The sequence below is a fragment of the Cervus canadensis genome, chromosome 20 (assembly GCF_019320065.1).
Source record: "Cervus canadensis isolate Bull #8, Minnesota chromosome 20, ASM1932006v1, whole genome shotgun sequence".
Taxonomy (NCBI): Eukaryota; Metazoa; Chordata; class Mammalia; order Artiodactyla; family Cervidae; genus Cervus; species Cervus canadensis.
The window spans coordinates 37,868,370-37,883,158 of record NC_057405.1 but is presented as its reverse complement, the minus strand read 5'-3'; the positions used below and the strand labels follow the sequence as shown (position 1 = coordinate 37,883,158).

The 14,789-nt window shown below is 39.4% G+C and overlaps 1 protein-coding gene across 6 annotated transcripts in view; it reads left to right on the top strand.

Moving 5' to 3' along the window:
• The window catches only part of NCOA7 (nuclear receptor coactivator 7), a 158,545-nt gene that overhangs the window by 116,826 nt on the left and 26,930 nt on the right, over positions 1-14,789 (top strand). For 5 of the 6 annotated variants that reach the window (XM_043439015.1, XM_043439019.1, XM_043439018.1 and 2 more), the window contains 2 exons: positions 351-1,387; positions 2,679-2,847. In XM_043439015.1, coding sequence (XP_043294950.1) covers positions 351-1,387; positions 2,679-2,847 — 1,206 coding nt within the window. The remainder of the gene's footprint in view (positions 1-350; positions 1,388-2,678; positions 2,848-14,789) is intronic. The other variant, XM_043439017.1, reaches the window with a different exon arrangement.

The window sequence follows — 14,789 nt, the reverse complement described above, 5'->3', positions numbered from 1 at the left end:
TTCATGAAAATCAGAAACTTTATTTCATCATTAAAAATCTGGTGGGTGACATCTCCATGTTCATAAATGACCTCAAATACCATTCATTTGCTTCTAATAGGATATGCAAGCAACTCTCCTGGTTCTTTATTTTGACACTTTTTATGGCTGATTTAATTTTTCATTTTGAAGTCAATCTCTTGATTTTATTTCCTTGCTTTAAAGTCCTTTAAACATAAATTTGAGTTGTGGTATATTTATGTTTTGGTTTTTTGGTTGGATTTTGTTTCAGTTTTTTTTTGCCTTTCATCCTTTTGCTTTTGGTTTTGCTTTTAACATTCCATGTGCACCCACAATTTTTCCCCCCGCAGTGACCTACCTCAGGATCTTTGTCCTCTGTACAGGCCTGGAGAATGGGAAGACCTGGCTTCAGAAAAGGATATCAACCCGTTCAGTAAGTTCAAATCTCTCAACAAAGAAAAACGGCAGCAGAGTGGAGAGAGAACCATCACTTCAGATTCCACACCAATGGGACCTTCAGAGAAGTCACCAGAATACACGGAAACGAAGCCCTCAGACAGCTCTGTGTCAGACAAGGTAAAGGAACTGGAATCCGCTGCAGAGGCAACCCAAGAATCTACCGCAGTAGCTCACGTCAGCAAGGAACCTTCTGACACTCGGGCTGCGTTTGAATCTGTAGCCAAAGAAAATTCTCTTTTAGGGGAAGATGATGACTTCGTTGACTTGGAAGAACTTTCTTCTCAAACTAAAGGTGGAACGGACAAAAGAGACACCTCAAAGGAGTGCCTTTCTCTTGATCCAGAGGAACTAAGGAAGACTAAATCACGAGTAATCAGCTCTACGGAAATTCAGTCAGCCCTGAACTTTTCGGGAACAGGGTGTGATGCTGAACTGAAGGGAGCCCTAGACTTAGAAACCTGTGAGAAACAAGATATGATGCCAGAGGTGGACAAGCGGTCTGGGTCCCCAGAAAGCCAGATGGACAACACACTGAACATCCACGAAGATTTAGATAAAGTCAAACTCATTGAATATTACCTTAATAAGAACAAAGAAGGGTCACAGTTACCTGATAACGTGCAGAAGGCAGAATTAAGCGATGGCAAAAGTACTGAGCCAGTGGGAATAGACATCACCCTTAGTAGTTCTCTTCCCCAAACAGGTGATCCCCCGATTGAGGGCAAGGAAGAGCCAGATAAAACCTGGGCAAAAGAGAAAACACCCCTTCCGTTGCAACTGAGCTCCTCTACAGAAGAAAGTATGAATAAAGAGTATCCAGATTCTTCTTTGGAACCTATTCTGGACAATAGCGGCCAAGGTGCACAAATGGATAATAAATCTGAAGTTCAGTTATGGCTATTAAAGAGAATTCAGGTACCCATTGAAGGTAAGCCATTTTTAATTTCTTTCTATTCTGTTCTATAGGCATATCTTATTTTATTGTGTTTCACAGAAACTGCACTTTTTTTACAAATTGAAGATCTGTGGCAACCCCACATCAAACAAGACCACTGGCGCCCTGTTTCCAAAAGTATTTGCTGACTTTATGTCTCTGTTTCACATTTTGGTAATTCTTGCAATATTTCAGACTTTTTCATTATGATATTTGTAGTGATCTGTGATCAGTGATCTTAGATATTACCCCTGAAGGTTCAGATGGTGGTTAACATTTTTTTTAGCAATAGAGGATTCTCTAATTACATTGTACTCTTTTATAGATATCATGCTATTGCACACTTAATAGACTACAGTATAATATAAACCTGACTTTTATAGGCACTGGGAAACAAAAAAAAAAATTGTGTTACTCACTTGATTGTGATATTTGCCTTATCGTGATAGTCTGGGACCAAACCCACAATATCTCCAAGGTATGCCTATATAGTTGCCTTTCTAAAATTTGCAGATGCAATGGCAAAAGTGGTACAGTTATTTGAGAACAATGTTTCCTCAATAGAGCATATCTTTATTGATACACAGAAGGGTTTGAACTGCACAGGTCCACTAGTATACAGATTTTTTTTCCAATAAATTTGAAATACAGTATTGCACCATCCATAGTTGTTTGAATCCATGGAGGAGGGCTACTGAGAGACAGCTCTAAAGTTATATGTGTATTTTTACTGCAGAAGTGTCAGCATCTCTAAACCCTCTGTTGTTCAAGGGTCAGTAGTAATTGGGAAGAATCAGCAATATATGGTATCTATTTTGAACATTGAACTATGACACAGAATTCTATAAAGAAAGGGGTGTGCTTTTTAAAAAATCTTTCAAGGAACTTTTCCTTTTTCACTTTGGTTTTTGAAGGTATTTCAGTTTTAAACTGAATGGCATTGTGGTGTGATTTGGTCCTCAGTACCATTCACTGATATGTATTCTTGCAGGTTGTCACAAATCTCTACTCTTTGCTGTTGTGTTGGGTTTTATCCTTATTCCTAGTTTGTAGCATCTCAGGTGATGTAGACCAACGTGAAACATCCAGAACTTTTACCTTCTGTGCTTAAGAAGGTCTGAAAGATTTAGTTAGTCCTAATCTAACATGATCATGTTATATGATGTTTATGCCATATGTTTTGACTTTCCACCACTAAGAGGAGACTGGAAATTCTAAGTTGAAATATTTCGGTATCACCAATATTATTAGTAATGAAGTTTCTTTTTTTTCATGTGTGATTCAGATATACTTCCTTCAAAAGAAGAGAAAAGCAAGACTCCACCCATGTTTCTGTGCATTAAAGTGGGAAAACCAATGAGGAAATCTTTTGCCACTCACACGACAGCCGTGGTCCAGCAGTATGGCAAACGAAGAAAGCAACCGGAGTACTGGTTTGCTGTTCCTCGGGAGAGGTGAGTGTGGGCTAGAATAGGAAATCTGTTGGTCAAGTAGACTCTAATTGCATCCCAATTTTTAATTTAGTCTTAAAATTCTTGATTTTATTCTTGAATAAGAGATTTCTCTTCATGGTACATCTTAGAATTTCTAAAAGGATATTATTTCAGTAGCTTTGGGCTTAAGGGTGGTTTCAATATAGCAAATTTGAAGTCATCTTCGGTCCGGTGTGCTCAACCACTTTCAAAACTTTCTAGCCAGTTGAATTTTAAATGAAGGAAGATTGAAGTATTTTCAGGTGCCAATAAGTGGAAGTGCTATTCTGTTGGGAATAAAGGAATATGATGGAGCAGAGCTAAACCCCAAGTGCTGCAGAAAGGCATGATTTTAATTTTAAAGTGCCTGTTATTCTTGGGGGACTAAAGATTGCTTTCCCCTTATGGAGAAAGTGTCTGTGAGTCAGCAGCATGAGAAATGTGTCTGAAGTCATCTGGGTGTGCTTGGGGGGCTACATAGGTCTCTAAAGAGATTTGTATTTTTAAATTGCCAAAGAAGTTTTATTGGTGATGTGACTGTCTGGGACAGCAGGGTCAGTGGCATGAGATTCTTCAGCAGTACATCACTGAGTTCTTTATAATAGAAATATTTAGGACAAATATTTCTAAAATACTTTTTAGAAAAAAATTTTCTTTTGTTTGTGATTGAATAAAAATTTCTTCACAGAGGCCTTGCAACTAGTCTTCAAAATTGTTAAACACACACATTTTTCCTTTTCCTAACTAGTCATCAAGGCATGCTTTTTGGCTAACATACCTGCCAAGAATAAATACTCAGTGAGCTTCCTTAAGCATGAATGTTTATTTATTTAAATTAACTTTTCCCCAGATATCTCAATATTGAAGAGGTAATTTCATTTTACTTTATTTTTTTGGCCATGCCACTCAGCTTGTGGAAACTTAGTTCCCGACCAGGGATCGAATCCAGGTCCACAGCTGTGAAAGAGCCAAGTATTAACCACTGGATCTCCAGGGAATTCCCCAGCATGATTTCTTAATAAAGCAAAATTAAATCCCAAACACGAGCACAACTTCTGGCTGATTAGTGCCCAGGATGGTAATTCTCATGAAGAATTGCTGATCTTAATAATTCGTAGTTTAATGTGAAGCTAATTAATAGAATTTTAATTAAGGAATTTGCTAATATTTTTTCTGTTTGGGATACAAACTCGTGTTAACATAGACATTAAATGTAATTTATTTTGTGTTTACAAGGTGTAATCCTCTACCTGTGCTTGCAACCCCAACACTGACTCCTTCCAAGTTTACAGATAATGAGGCGATACAAAGCAAATGTGTGTCTTTTACATTTCTTCTTCTTGAAATATTTACACATAATTTCTGAAGCCCTGTGAAAATCAGAGTTCTAAAATCATATGTCATAGATGTATAACAGACGTCTAGGCCAACCAATTCCTGATTTTATTGGTGGAGAAAACAAAGTACTGACTCTTTCAGCTCTATTTAAGTTATGTGGTTTCCTGGTCTACTGGGAAACCTACCTATGTCATTTTCTCTCTGGAGAAATGTAGTGTTTATAATATAAAGAATTTAGGTTTTTTCAGTTTTATAATCTTTGAGATGTATGTGTACCAAGGAATCTATATTATAGAGTAATTTATTTGCAGTCTCACACATGTAGTTATTTTATTGTCATTCTTTAAGCCATGATAAGTCTGTAATGCTGAAATAGCACTTCTCTTTGACCTCACACACAAGTAGTTGTGAGCTTTTTTAAAGTAGGTCACTTGTTGAATTCCATTACATTGTATTTTATAGTGTCCCTGTTTTTCTTGTCTTTGGCTAGCAAATAACCTGGCATACTTAATTGTCTTTCTTAAACTAATCATTAATTGACCAAATATTTTTCTGGGAAATATTACATCTCACTATGTTAATGATTTTTTATGTGTAGATGTTGGGAAATTTTTTTCAGTTGTTCTTTATATATTTCCGTCTCTACCTACCCTAAGGGAAGCCACATTTTAGTTTAAGATTGGGAAATAGAACAGAATAGAGAGCCCCGAAATAAACCCATACTTTTATGGTCAGTTAATCTACAACAAAGGAGGCAAGAATATAGGGCAAAGACAGTCTCTTCAATAAATGGTGCTGGGAAAACTGAATCACTTTCTTACACCACATAGAAAAGTAAAATAGGTTAAAGGCGTAAATGTAAGACTTGAAACCACAAAACTCCTTCAAGAAAACATAGGCAGTAAGCTCTTTGACATCAGTCTCAGCAATATTTTTTTGGATACGTCTTCTTAGGTGAGAGCAACAGGAGCAAAAATAAACAAATAGGACTGCATCAACCTTAAAAGGTGTTTGCACAGTGAAGGAAGCCATAGAAAAATGAAACAGCAGCTTACTGAAAGGGAGAAGATATTTGCAGATTATATGTCTGATAAGGAGTTAATGTCCAAAACACATAAAGAACTCAAATATGTAAAGAACTCATACAACTTAGTATCAAAAAAACTCAATTAAAAAGCAGGCGGAGGATCTGAGTAGACATCTTTCCAAAGAAGACATACAGATGGCCAACAGGCATGGGAAAAGATGCTCATATCACTAATCATCAGGGAAATGCAAATCAAAATCTTGATACCTCACACCTGTCAGAATGCTTGTCATCAAAAAGACAACAAGAGTTGGCGAGGATGTAGAGAAAGGGGAACCTCATGCATTGTTGGTGGGAATGCAAATTGGTATAACCACTATGATAAACAGTGTGGAGGTTCTGCAAAAAATTTAAAAAGGAAGTACCACACAGTCTCGCAATTTCACCTCTGGGTATTTATTTGAAGAAAACAAAAGTCAAAAAGAAATATGCACCCCCAAATGTTGTTGTGTTGCTGTTCAGTCACTCTGTCGTGTCCACTTCTTTTCGACCTCATGGACTGCAGCAGGCCAGGCTTCCCTGGCCATCACCAACTCCTGGAGCTTGTTCAAACTCATGTCCATTGAGTCAGTGATGCTACCCAACCATCTCATCCTCTGTCATCCCCTGCTACTCCTGCCTTCTATCTTTCCCAGCATCAGGGTCTTTTCCAGTGAGCAGGCTCTTCATATCAGGTGGCCAAAGCATTGGAGCTTCAGCTTCAGCATCAGTCCTTCCAATGAATATTCAGGACTGATTTCCTTTAGGGTAGACTGGCTGGATCTCCTTGCAGTCCAAGGGACTCTCAAGAGTCTTTTCCAACACCACAGTTCAAAAACATCAATTCTTCTGCGCTCAGCTTTCTTTATAGTCCAACTCTCACATCCATACATGACTACTGGTAAAACCATAGCTTTGACTAGACGCATCTTTGTTGGTAAAGTAATCTGCTTTTTAATATGCTGTCTAGATTTGTCATAGCTTTTCTTCCAAGGAGCAAGCATCTTTTAATTTCATGGCTGCAGTCACCATCCATAGTGATTTTGGAGCCCAATAAATTAAAGTCTGTCACTGTTTCCTGAATGGGGAGAGAGTAGCCATTCCTGATTCTCATGGACCCAGCAGATGGAGAGTAGTCTGGAACACTGACTGGCATGCTAGGACCACCCAGCCCATTCCAGTGCTGCTCCCATCTGGGGCAAAGGTGCCAGTGTGGAAACAGAGAGAGCACACACTTAGAGGAACTGAGCCAGCTCATACCTGCTCCAGCACCTTGCCACCTGACCCCGCACCCAATGAGACAGCATCAGCCACTAGGCACAGGGGAAACCCCAGCTCACACCTGGCTCTGGCTGTGTCTCCTCCATCACCAGCTCCACCTCCCACCAAAGTGAGAGCTGCCTGGACACCTGGGGAAAAACATGACCTGTGCTAACTTCATACCCTGCTCTCCCAACAGAGCCACAGGCAGACTGTATCAGAATGCTCCTACACAAGGGCAGCCCTTCAAGACCTGGATAGGTAACTGTTTACCCCCAATTTCTTAGAGACAGAGACAATCGTTTCAAACAAAAGAACAAGAAAACTCCCTGAAAAAACAACTAATGAAACAAAGATAAATAATTTAGCAGATAAGCAGTTCAAAGCATTAATAATAAGAATGCTAACTGAACTAGGGAAGAGGACAGATGAGCAGAATGAGAATTTTAATAAGGAACTTGGAAACAAAAGCCAGTCAGAACTGAAGACAGAAACTGAAATGGAAAACACACTAGAAGGAATTAACGGCACACATGGTGATACAGAACACATGAGCAATCTGGAAGATTAGAATAATGAAAATCACCCAATCAGAACAGCAAAAAGGAAAAAATAAACAATTTACGGGACCTCTGGGACAACATCGGGCATACTAACATCCTCTTTATATGAGTCCCAGAAGGAGAAGACAGAAGAAAGGGTTAAAAATGTATTTGATAAAATTATGACTGAAAACTTTCCAGACCTGAAGGAGAGAAACATATATTCAGGTACAGGAAACAGAAGAGTCTCAAAGGAGTCTCAAATAAACCTAAGGAGATCCACCCCTACACACCATAATTAAAATGGCAAAACTTGAAGAGAGAATTCTAAAGGCAACAAGAGGAAAAGTCGTGTACAAGGGAATCCCTGTAAGGCTATCAAATGAATTCTCTGCAGAAATTTTGCAGACCAGAAAGGAGTGGCATGTTAAATCTGAAGTGCTATGAGAGAAAAACCTATGCAACCAAGAGTGTTCTACCTGACAAGATTGTCATTCAGGATAGGAGAGATAAAGAACTTCTCAGAGAAGCAAAAACTAAGAGAGTTCATAAACACTATACCAACTCATTAAAAGCAATGTCGAAGGGTCTTCTCTAAGTGGAAAAGGGTAGGCTCCAAACTCCAGTAAGAATTTATAGGAAAGGAAAAAGCCCACTAGTAAAGGCAAGTATATAGTAAAGGCTGTGGATCAACCACTTACATAAGCCAGTATGAAGATTAAAAGAGAAAAAAAATTGTAAAATCAACTGTAACTAGGAGAAACAAGAGAAGATATAAGATGTAAAATACGACATCAAAACACAAAATGCCAGGGAGGTGGTAGTAAAGATGCAGATCTTTTAGCATGTGTTGAAACTTAATGACTACCTAGAGGCTTAATACAAATTGTATTCCAAATATTTGGATACTCTTCTAAATAAAAAATACATTTGTCTTTTTTCCTCTACTGAGATTATTTCCTTTCTTAGAAAGAACCAATAATTCCTATTCAAATTAAAAATGTTCTCTTTTTTCAATTATTTATGGTCTCTTAACCTCCGAAATATTTCATAATAATTGATTTCATATTATTTAGCTTTTAAAATCAGTAAGATGGAAACAGCAGGAATTACGTAGAATTGGCCAAATCATGTGTAAATGTTTAACTCATCAATCAAGGATGAAGTAACTGTTAAGTAGATTTGTGTAACAAGTAGGCTAATAAGAGAGGGAAAGGGAGAAAGGGAAAGCCCATGAGTATTTTTCAGTCAGTCAGTTCAGTAGCTCAGTCGTGTCCGACTCTTTGCGACCCCATGGACTGCAGCACACCAGGCTTCCCTGTCCATCACCAACTCCCAGAGCTTACTTAAATCCATGTCCAGTGGGTTTAAGTTGGTGATGCCATCCATCCATCTCAACCTCTGTCATCCCCTTCTCCTCTCGCCTTCAATCTTTCCCAGCATCAGGGTCTTTTCCAGTGAGTCAGTTCTTCATATCAGGTGGCCAAGGTATTGGAGCTTCAGCATCGGTCCACTATACATATTTTATCTACACTACCACTATGTACAATGGAGTGTGCAACCTTCTTTGTTTTCCCTGCCTCCACGACAGGAGATGCAAGAGACTCGTGTTTGATCCCTGAGTCCGGAAGATCGCCTGGAGGAGGGCATGGCAACCCACTCCAGTATTATTGCTGGGAAAATTCCATGGACAGAGGAGCCGGGTGGGCTGTGTTTCATGGGATCACAAAGAGCTGGACATGACTGAAGCGACCGAGCATGCATGCATACTTTATATAGTATTGAGAAGAATATAATAAAGCAAAAGGAAAATAAAAAGCTCATAATTTTGTTACACAAAGCTAACTACAGTTTATCTTCATTGTTGTAGCCTTTCAGCCTTTTTTCTATGCATGCATTAATGTAGTAAGTCTATATATACTCAAATACACAATATACACATACACACTATTTTGTAAACTGCTTTTACTTCTCTGCCATTAAATATCCTATCTGCATGCATTTAGTGAGCATGCATTACTTTTGTTAATGAGATATAAATTTTTAAAAATTGATTCTTCTATTAAACTCACTTTACAGTGGGAAGATAATCAAAGTCCTAAGGACCCTCATGAAGACTAAGAAAAATGCTCTTAACATTTTGCTTAGAGAAAAAAGAGTGAGTTAAAGGAATCACAGACTGACCTAGTTTTACCCCACAAAATCTTGAGCCATAGTTAATGCTGCGTTTTCTGATCAAAAGTTATATTTTGCTTGCTTTTAAGGGTATCCGAGCTAAACTGAAATCTTTAATAACGGTCAGTGCCCAAAAGACCATAGTTCTCAATAGTCTTTACTATACTTTCTAGAACAATCTAGGCTCTACTTAGCCAAACCAGGTATATTTCAGAATACAAACCTGATGATTTTTATGTTATATTGTAGTTTATAATAATGTTTTAAGGTAAGCATATCACTAATAGAGAAAAAATTCAAAAAGAGCTCCAAAATAATTCTAAAGGGATTATCTTTCTCTCTTTGTATTAACACAAGTTCTAACTTTGGGCAATCTACTGAAAAAAAATGTAAGTTATAGGATAATTAGGTTGCTTATGTAAATATTCTCACTTTAATTTTTTTAATACTTTCAAATTAAAGTATTGCTTCCTTTCATTCTATTCGTGGTCACTTTACTTTTTGTTTCACCTACTTAAAGTTCTAGCAATTGATCATCGTTTTCCAGAAGCACCTTGGTAGGCAGCCACCCTTCAGTAACTTAACTAACCAGCTTTGGCAAGTGCCTTGAGTTAATCAGTGACTCTACAGTCGAGCCTAAGCGTGTGAAAAAAGAACTCCCCTTTTAAAGTGAGCTCTCTACTCAGGTGGCTGTGTTTTCTGGTGGAAGAGTGAGAGCCAACGCTTTGGAGAGTAGTTTGTTGCCTGTTCCCACTGCAGGATAATTAATCCCGGCCAACGGGTGCCGCACATAGTGTTTGGGAGTAAGTTTGCAGCAACAGTAATTACTGCAACCTACATATTTGCAGGGGCCAGATGGAGGGATGGGGGGAGCGACGCTCAGGGGCCCGTGTTAATTATCTGCTCTGGGAATCAGCTGCTGAGTAACTTGGTACCTCCAACCTAATGCTGCTATGTGGGAATGTGAGCCTGGTGTTGCTAAATCTTCTCATCTCTTTCAGAAGAAATTGACTTATGGATGATGTATGTCAAATCTCCCCACTTTTGCAGTATTAGCCACTGTTTATGGGGGAAAAAAAGTAGTGAGCAGTGCAAAAAGCACTTCCCTGCTGCTGAGTCCAAGTGACAGGCTGCCAACTGAAGGCCTCCAGAATTGATATTAATATAAACCTTCAGTTTCTACTTATTTGTGAGTGATCTGTATTGTAACTATAACTTTTGTTTTGATGAATGATTGTCAAAAGGACTTTCCTATTATTTTTGGTGAACTAGAACAAAGAAGCTTATTTAGTTGGTGCTTTGTAAATAAAGTTTTCTTTTGTAGAGACACAGAGACCCTTTAAGAATGGACATTACATCAGAGCATTCCTAACCATTGATTTCATTTGAAGTTGTAGAATGTTGAATCCAGAAGGGACCTTACCATCAAGTAAAATGACCCCTTTCATATAAGGACTGAGAGAGTAACAGGCAGGAAGGCCAGGGGTCTCCAAATGGAGGAAATAGGCTGCAGGTGTCTCCTAAAATTCTGTGTTGCCATGACAACACCTGGTTCCACCTGAATTTAACTTTTCTCAAACCTTGAGCTAACCAGTGTGTTTTTCTTAAGGAAATGTTTTTCTTAAGCTATGTTAATGAAACTATGTGGTTTGGAATTTGCCTTTCTTCAAAATGGTTCCACCTAAGACTAACTTTTTTTCCTCTTCTCAAACTTTGGGCTGATAATAGCTCAACAGACCAGTATTCACATCAATTGTTTTATGACTGGGGGATGACACAGCTCGCGCCATCGTATTTCAAAATGCATGTTGTGGGAGCGGGGCCTGGGAAACCCTCAGCATTGAGGTGTCCCTCTTATCTGATTAATGGCTTTTTTCTAACAGACATAAAACATCCTGCTAAAGACTAGCAGGGGGGCACTCTCCATCCCCCTTCTGATGCCTATGTCAGAAGCTTTCTCTGTCCTTTTCATATTTTAATAAAACTGCTACACAAAAGCTCTTGAGCGATCAAGCCTGGTTCCTGGTCCCGAAGCTAAATCTTCTTCTTTGGAGATCAAGAATCTGACACCGTTCACCATATCAGGACCTTAGGGTCAGGCCATTGAGGGTGAGTTTTAAAATTAGGTGATAGTTTTCCAGTAATAACTTCTGTGGTCAAGAGTGCTTTGCCTTAAAAAAAAATGAAAGCATTCTGTTTTTTAATGACCAGTCTGCTCTAGAGCTCACAGCTATTCTATTAATAGATAGCAAAAAAAAAAAATTGTTGTGATTGTATTTAAATCAGGAAAAGTTATACATTTCTCTAATGATTTAAATAAGACGTTTGGGTAAGAAGAGAGCAAGATATTAAAAACAAACAGGAAAAGAGTGCTTTGCCTTATTGGGTTTCTGTGGCTGTATTCAGAGTGGAAAAGTCTGGGGAGGTTTTAGGCTGAAGTGCATAGAATATCTATAATTTACCATTAATACAGCTGAACAGTGGGACTACATATGTACTCCATACTCTCTGGGTCACATTCTTCCTTCTTCCCTTTCTTGTAGTATTATTTCCTATTCTCTGTACCATAATGTACTCTAAAGTATATCTTTAATGTAATAGCCATTAAATTGTTTAATGGTTCCTGCTTAGTTTTTAAATTAAGTGCATCGTTTGCAGGTTGTATCTTGCTATGTGTTGCCCCAGTTTCTTTTCATACCAGTCAAGTGACCTTTGATAAGATGAGAGTGCCTAACTGCTTCTGGGTCGTTTTGGTCAGGTTTGTTGGTCTATGTGGTAGCACGATTTCAGAGAATCACATATAGGGGACTTTCTAAAAGATTGGTTTAAGAGTAGAATGAACTTATGCATTTAACGCTCTATACACTGGAATGAGGAGCTAGGTTTTCTTACCTTCATTTTTTTTTTTTTTTTTAAGGTAAACTATCCAAGCAGTTTTTATTCATTAATATTCATAAATACACACAGCAGCTTCATTAGAGATTTCCATTTTCCTCTTCAGTTTGAATGTGGAGTATTACGAGAGCCTTCTGCATGTCAGGGTGCAGGAAGCAGAGATCACCCCTGCACTGCTACCTACATTTACCTGCTAGAAGTAAAAATTAGTTAAGTGGAAATGATTATCATATATATTTTTCTCTCTTCCTTTTTGAATGTACACAATGTAACAAGAGTGACAGACCTGAAATTACAATCACCAAACAAACCCAAGATAGTTGTTGTCCACTTTCATTGGCAAATACAGCACAGAGGACATTGTCTGCGAATTGGGATGTCATCAAAGAGGAGGTGGTGGAGGCTCATTTCCTTTATTACTCTCTTTTAAATTTAGGTTTTCTAAAGCAACATCTAAAGGCATAATATCTACACAGCCCATAGCACCAAAATCTGCCATTTCCCCCCGTTCATCCTCGTCTGAGGACGAGCTCTCTTCGCGCACTAAAGTGGACAGAAGGAGCTCTTGGACAAAGAGGCTGCGGTCTGCGCGCTCACTTTCCATGGACTGGCGCTCTGTTTCAGACATTTTAGGATCATTCAACCTTGTTAAAAGAAACTGGGAGTTCTGGATCGCTGGCTGACTGCTTTTTTAAGAGCTCAGAGAGAGACTTCCCTGGTGTTCCAGTGGCTAAAACTCCTCACTTGAATGCAGGGGGCCCAGGTTCGATCCCTAGTCGTGGAACTAGATCCCGTGTGCCGTCACTAAGACCCAGTACAGTCAAATAAATAAATAGATTAATAATAATAAAATAAAAGCTCAGAGTGGTTAAGGAACTTTCCCATAGCCTCCAGCTGATAACAAGTGGAACTAACTTGGGAGGTCAGGTCTTTAACTTAGAAATGGTGCTTTTGTCCTTTACCTCACAATTATGTTTTAAAAAAAAAAAAAAAGCAACAGTAAATAAAATCCCACCATATCTAGTAGTCTTGTTTGATAGCATAAATGATAATCATACCTAAAAGCTTTATACCTAAACTATGAATAGTTGGAATAATGTTTTGTTCCAAGCATCATCTCTGATTTGTCCTCACGTCTTATATCCATCAACCCTACAGCTTGGTCAATAATGGGCTTTTATGAAATAGTAAAACCAGAACAGCAAAGCTGGCATGAGGGAAACAGTGCAACAACATGTGGGTTGAGACCATGAACTGACCTGAGGTTAGTGCCAGGTCCACCCCTAACATCCTGTGTGGCTGTGGGCAGGTTAGTTAACCTGGGTAAGCATCTGTTCCTTCCAGCACTAACTAGGAGCGCTAATTACGGTGGCTAGCCCCTGAGGTTACCATGGAAAATAACTGAGCTTGTCTGGCCTCTAAATGAAAGCCAGTTGTTGCTGCTCTGTGGCTTCCTTTCCTATAGTTGGCCATACTTTGTTGCCTCTAAGGTAAGCCTGCTGCCTTCTAAGAACCTTTATCATTTCCCTTCTTTGAATTTCTTTCCCAGAGATGACAACTCTATCTGCTAAATGCAGATTTCTAACTTGAATATGGTGTCTTCTTTGGGGTGAATCTCTAAAGGAGCCTTGAGGCTTATGACGAAATCTCAGTTCAGTTCAGTCGGTCAGTCGTGTCCGACTCTCTGTGACCCCATGGACCGCAGCACGCCAGGCCTCCCTGTCCATCACCAACTCCCGGAGTTTACTCAAACTCATGTCCATTGGTCAGTGATGCCATCCAACCATCTCATCCTCTGTCATCCCCTTCTCCTCCTGCCTTCAATCCTTCCCAGCATCCAGGTCTTTTCAAATGAGTCAGTTCTTCACATCAGGTGACCAAAGTATTGGAGTTTCAGCCTCCCATCAGTCTTTCCAATGAATATTCAACTGATCTCCTTTAGGATGGACTGGTTGGATCTCCTTGCAGTCCAAGGGACTCTCAAGAGTCTTCTCCAACACCACAGTTCAAAAGCATCAATTTTTTGGCGCTCAGCTTTCTTTATAGCCCAACTCTCACATCCATACATGACTACTGGAAAAACCATAGCCTTGACTAGATGGACCTTTGTTGGCAAAGTGATGTCTCTGCTTTTTAATATGCTGTCTAGGTTGGTCATAACTTTTCTCCCAAGGAGTAAGCGTCTTTTAATTTCATGGCTGCAGTCACCATCTGCATGCAAAATCACTGCAGATGACGAAATCTGATTAAGCCCAAGTTTGGAGTTAGACAGGAAGCCTGAACAAAGCCGAGTGCCGGGTTTTGGTGTCACCAGTGGCTGGATGGGTGGGAACGAGTCTCGTGCCTGGAGGAGTGTGGATGGCAAGCGTGCCCCTACGTCCACCCCTTCTGGACTGTGGCCTTGATCGCCTCTTGGCTGGATTGCCATTGCCACCTTCTCCACAAAGTCTTTGTTTCTACTCCGTCGTATCTCTTCCTGACCTTCCCTCCTTGGCTCCACAGCAGTCTGTCTAAACTGCAGATCTGGCTGGGCCACTTCCCTGCCGGAGCCCTGAGTATTGCCTAGTGGTGCTTCTCAAACTTCGGTCATTCACTTCCTTTCCAAATACCCCATATCTGCAAACCATCTGTACTACTGTTTCCTTAAG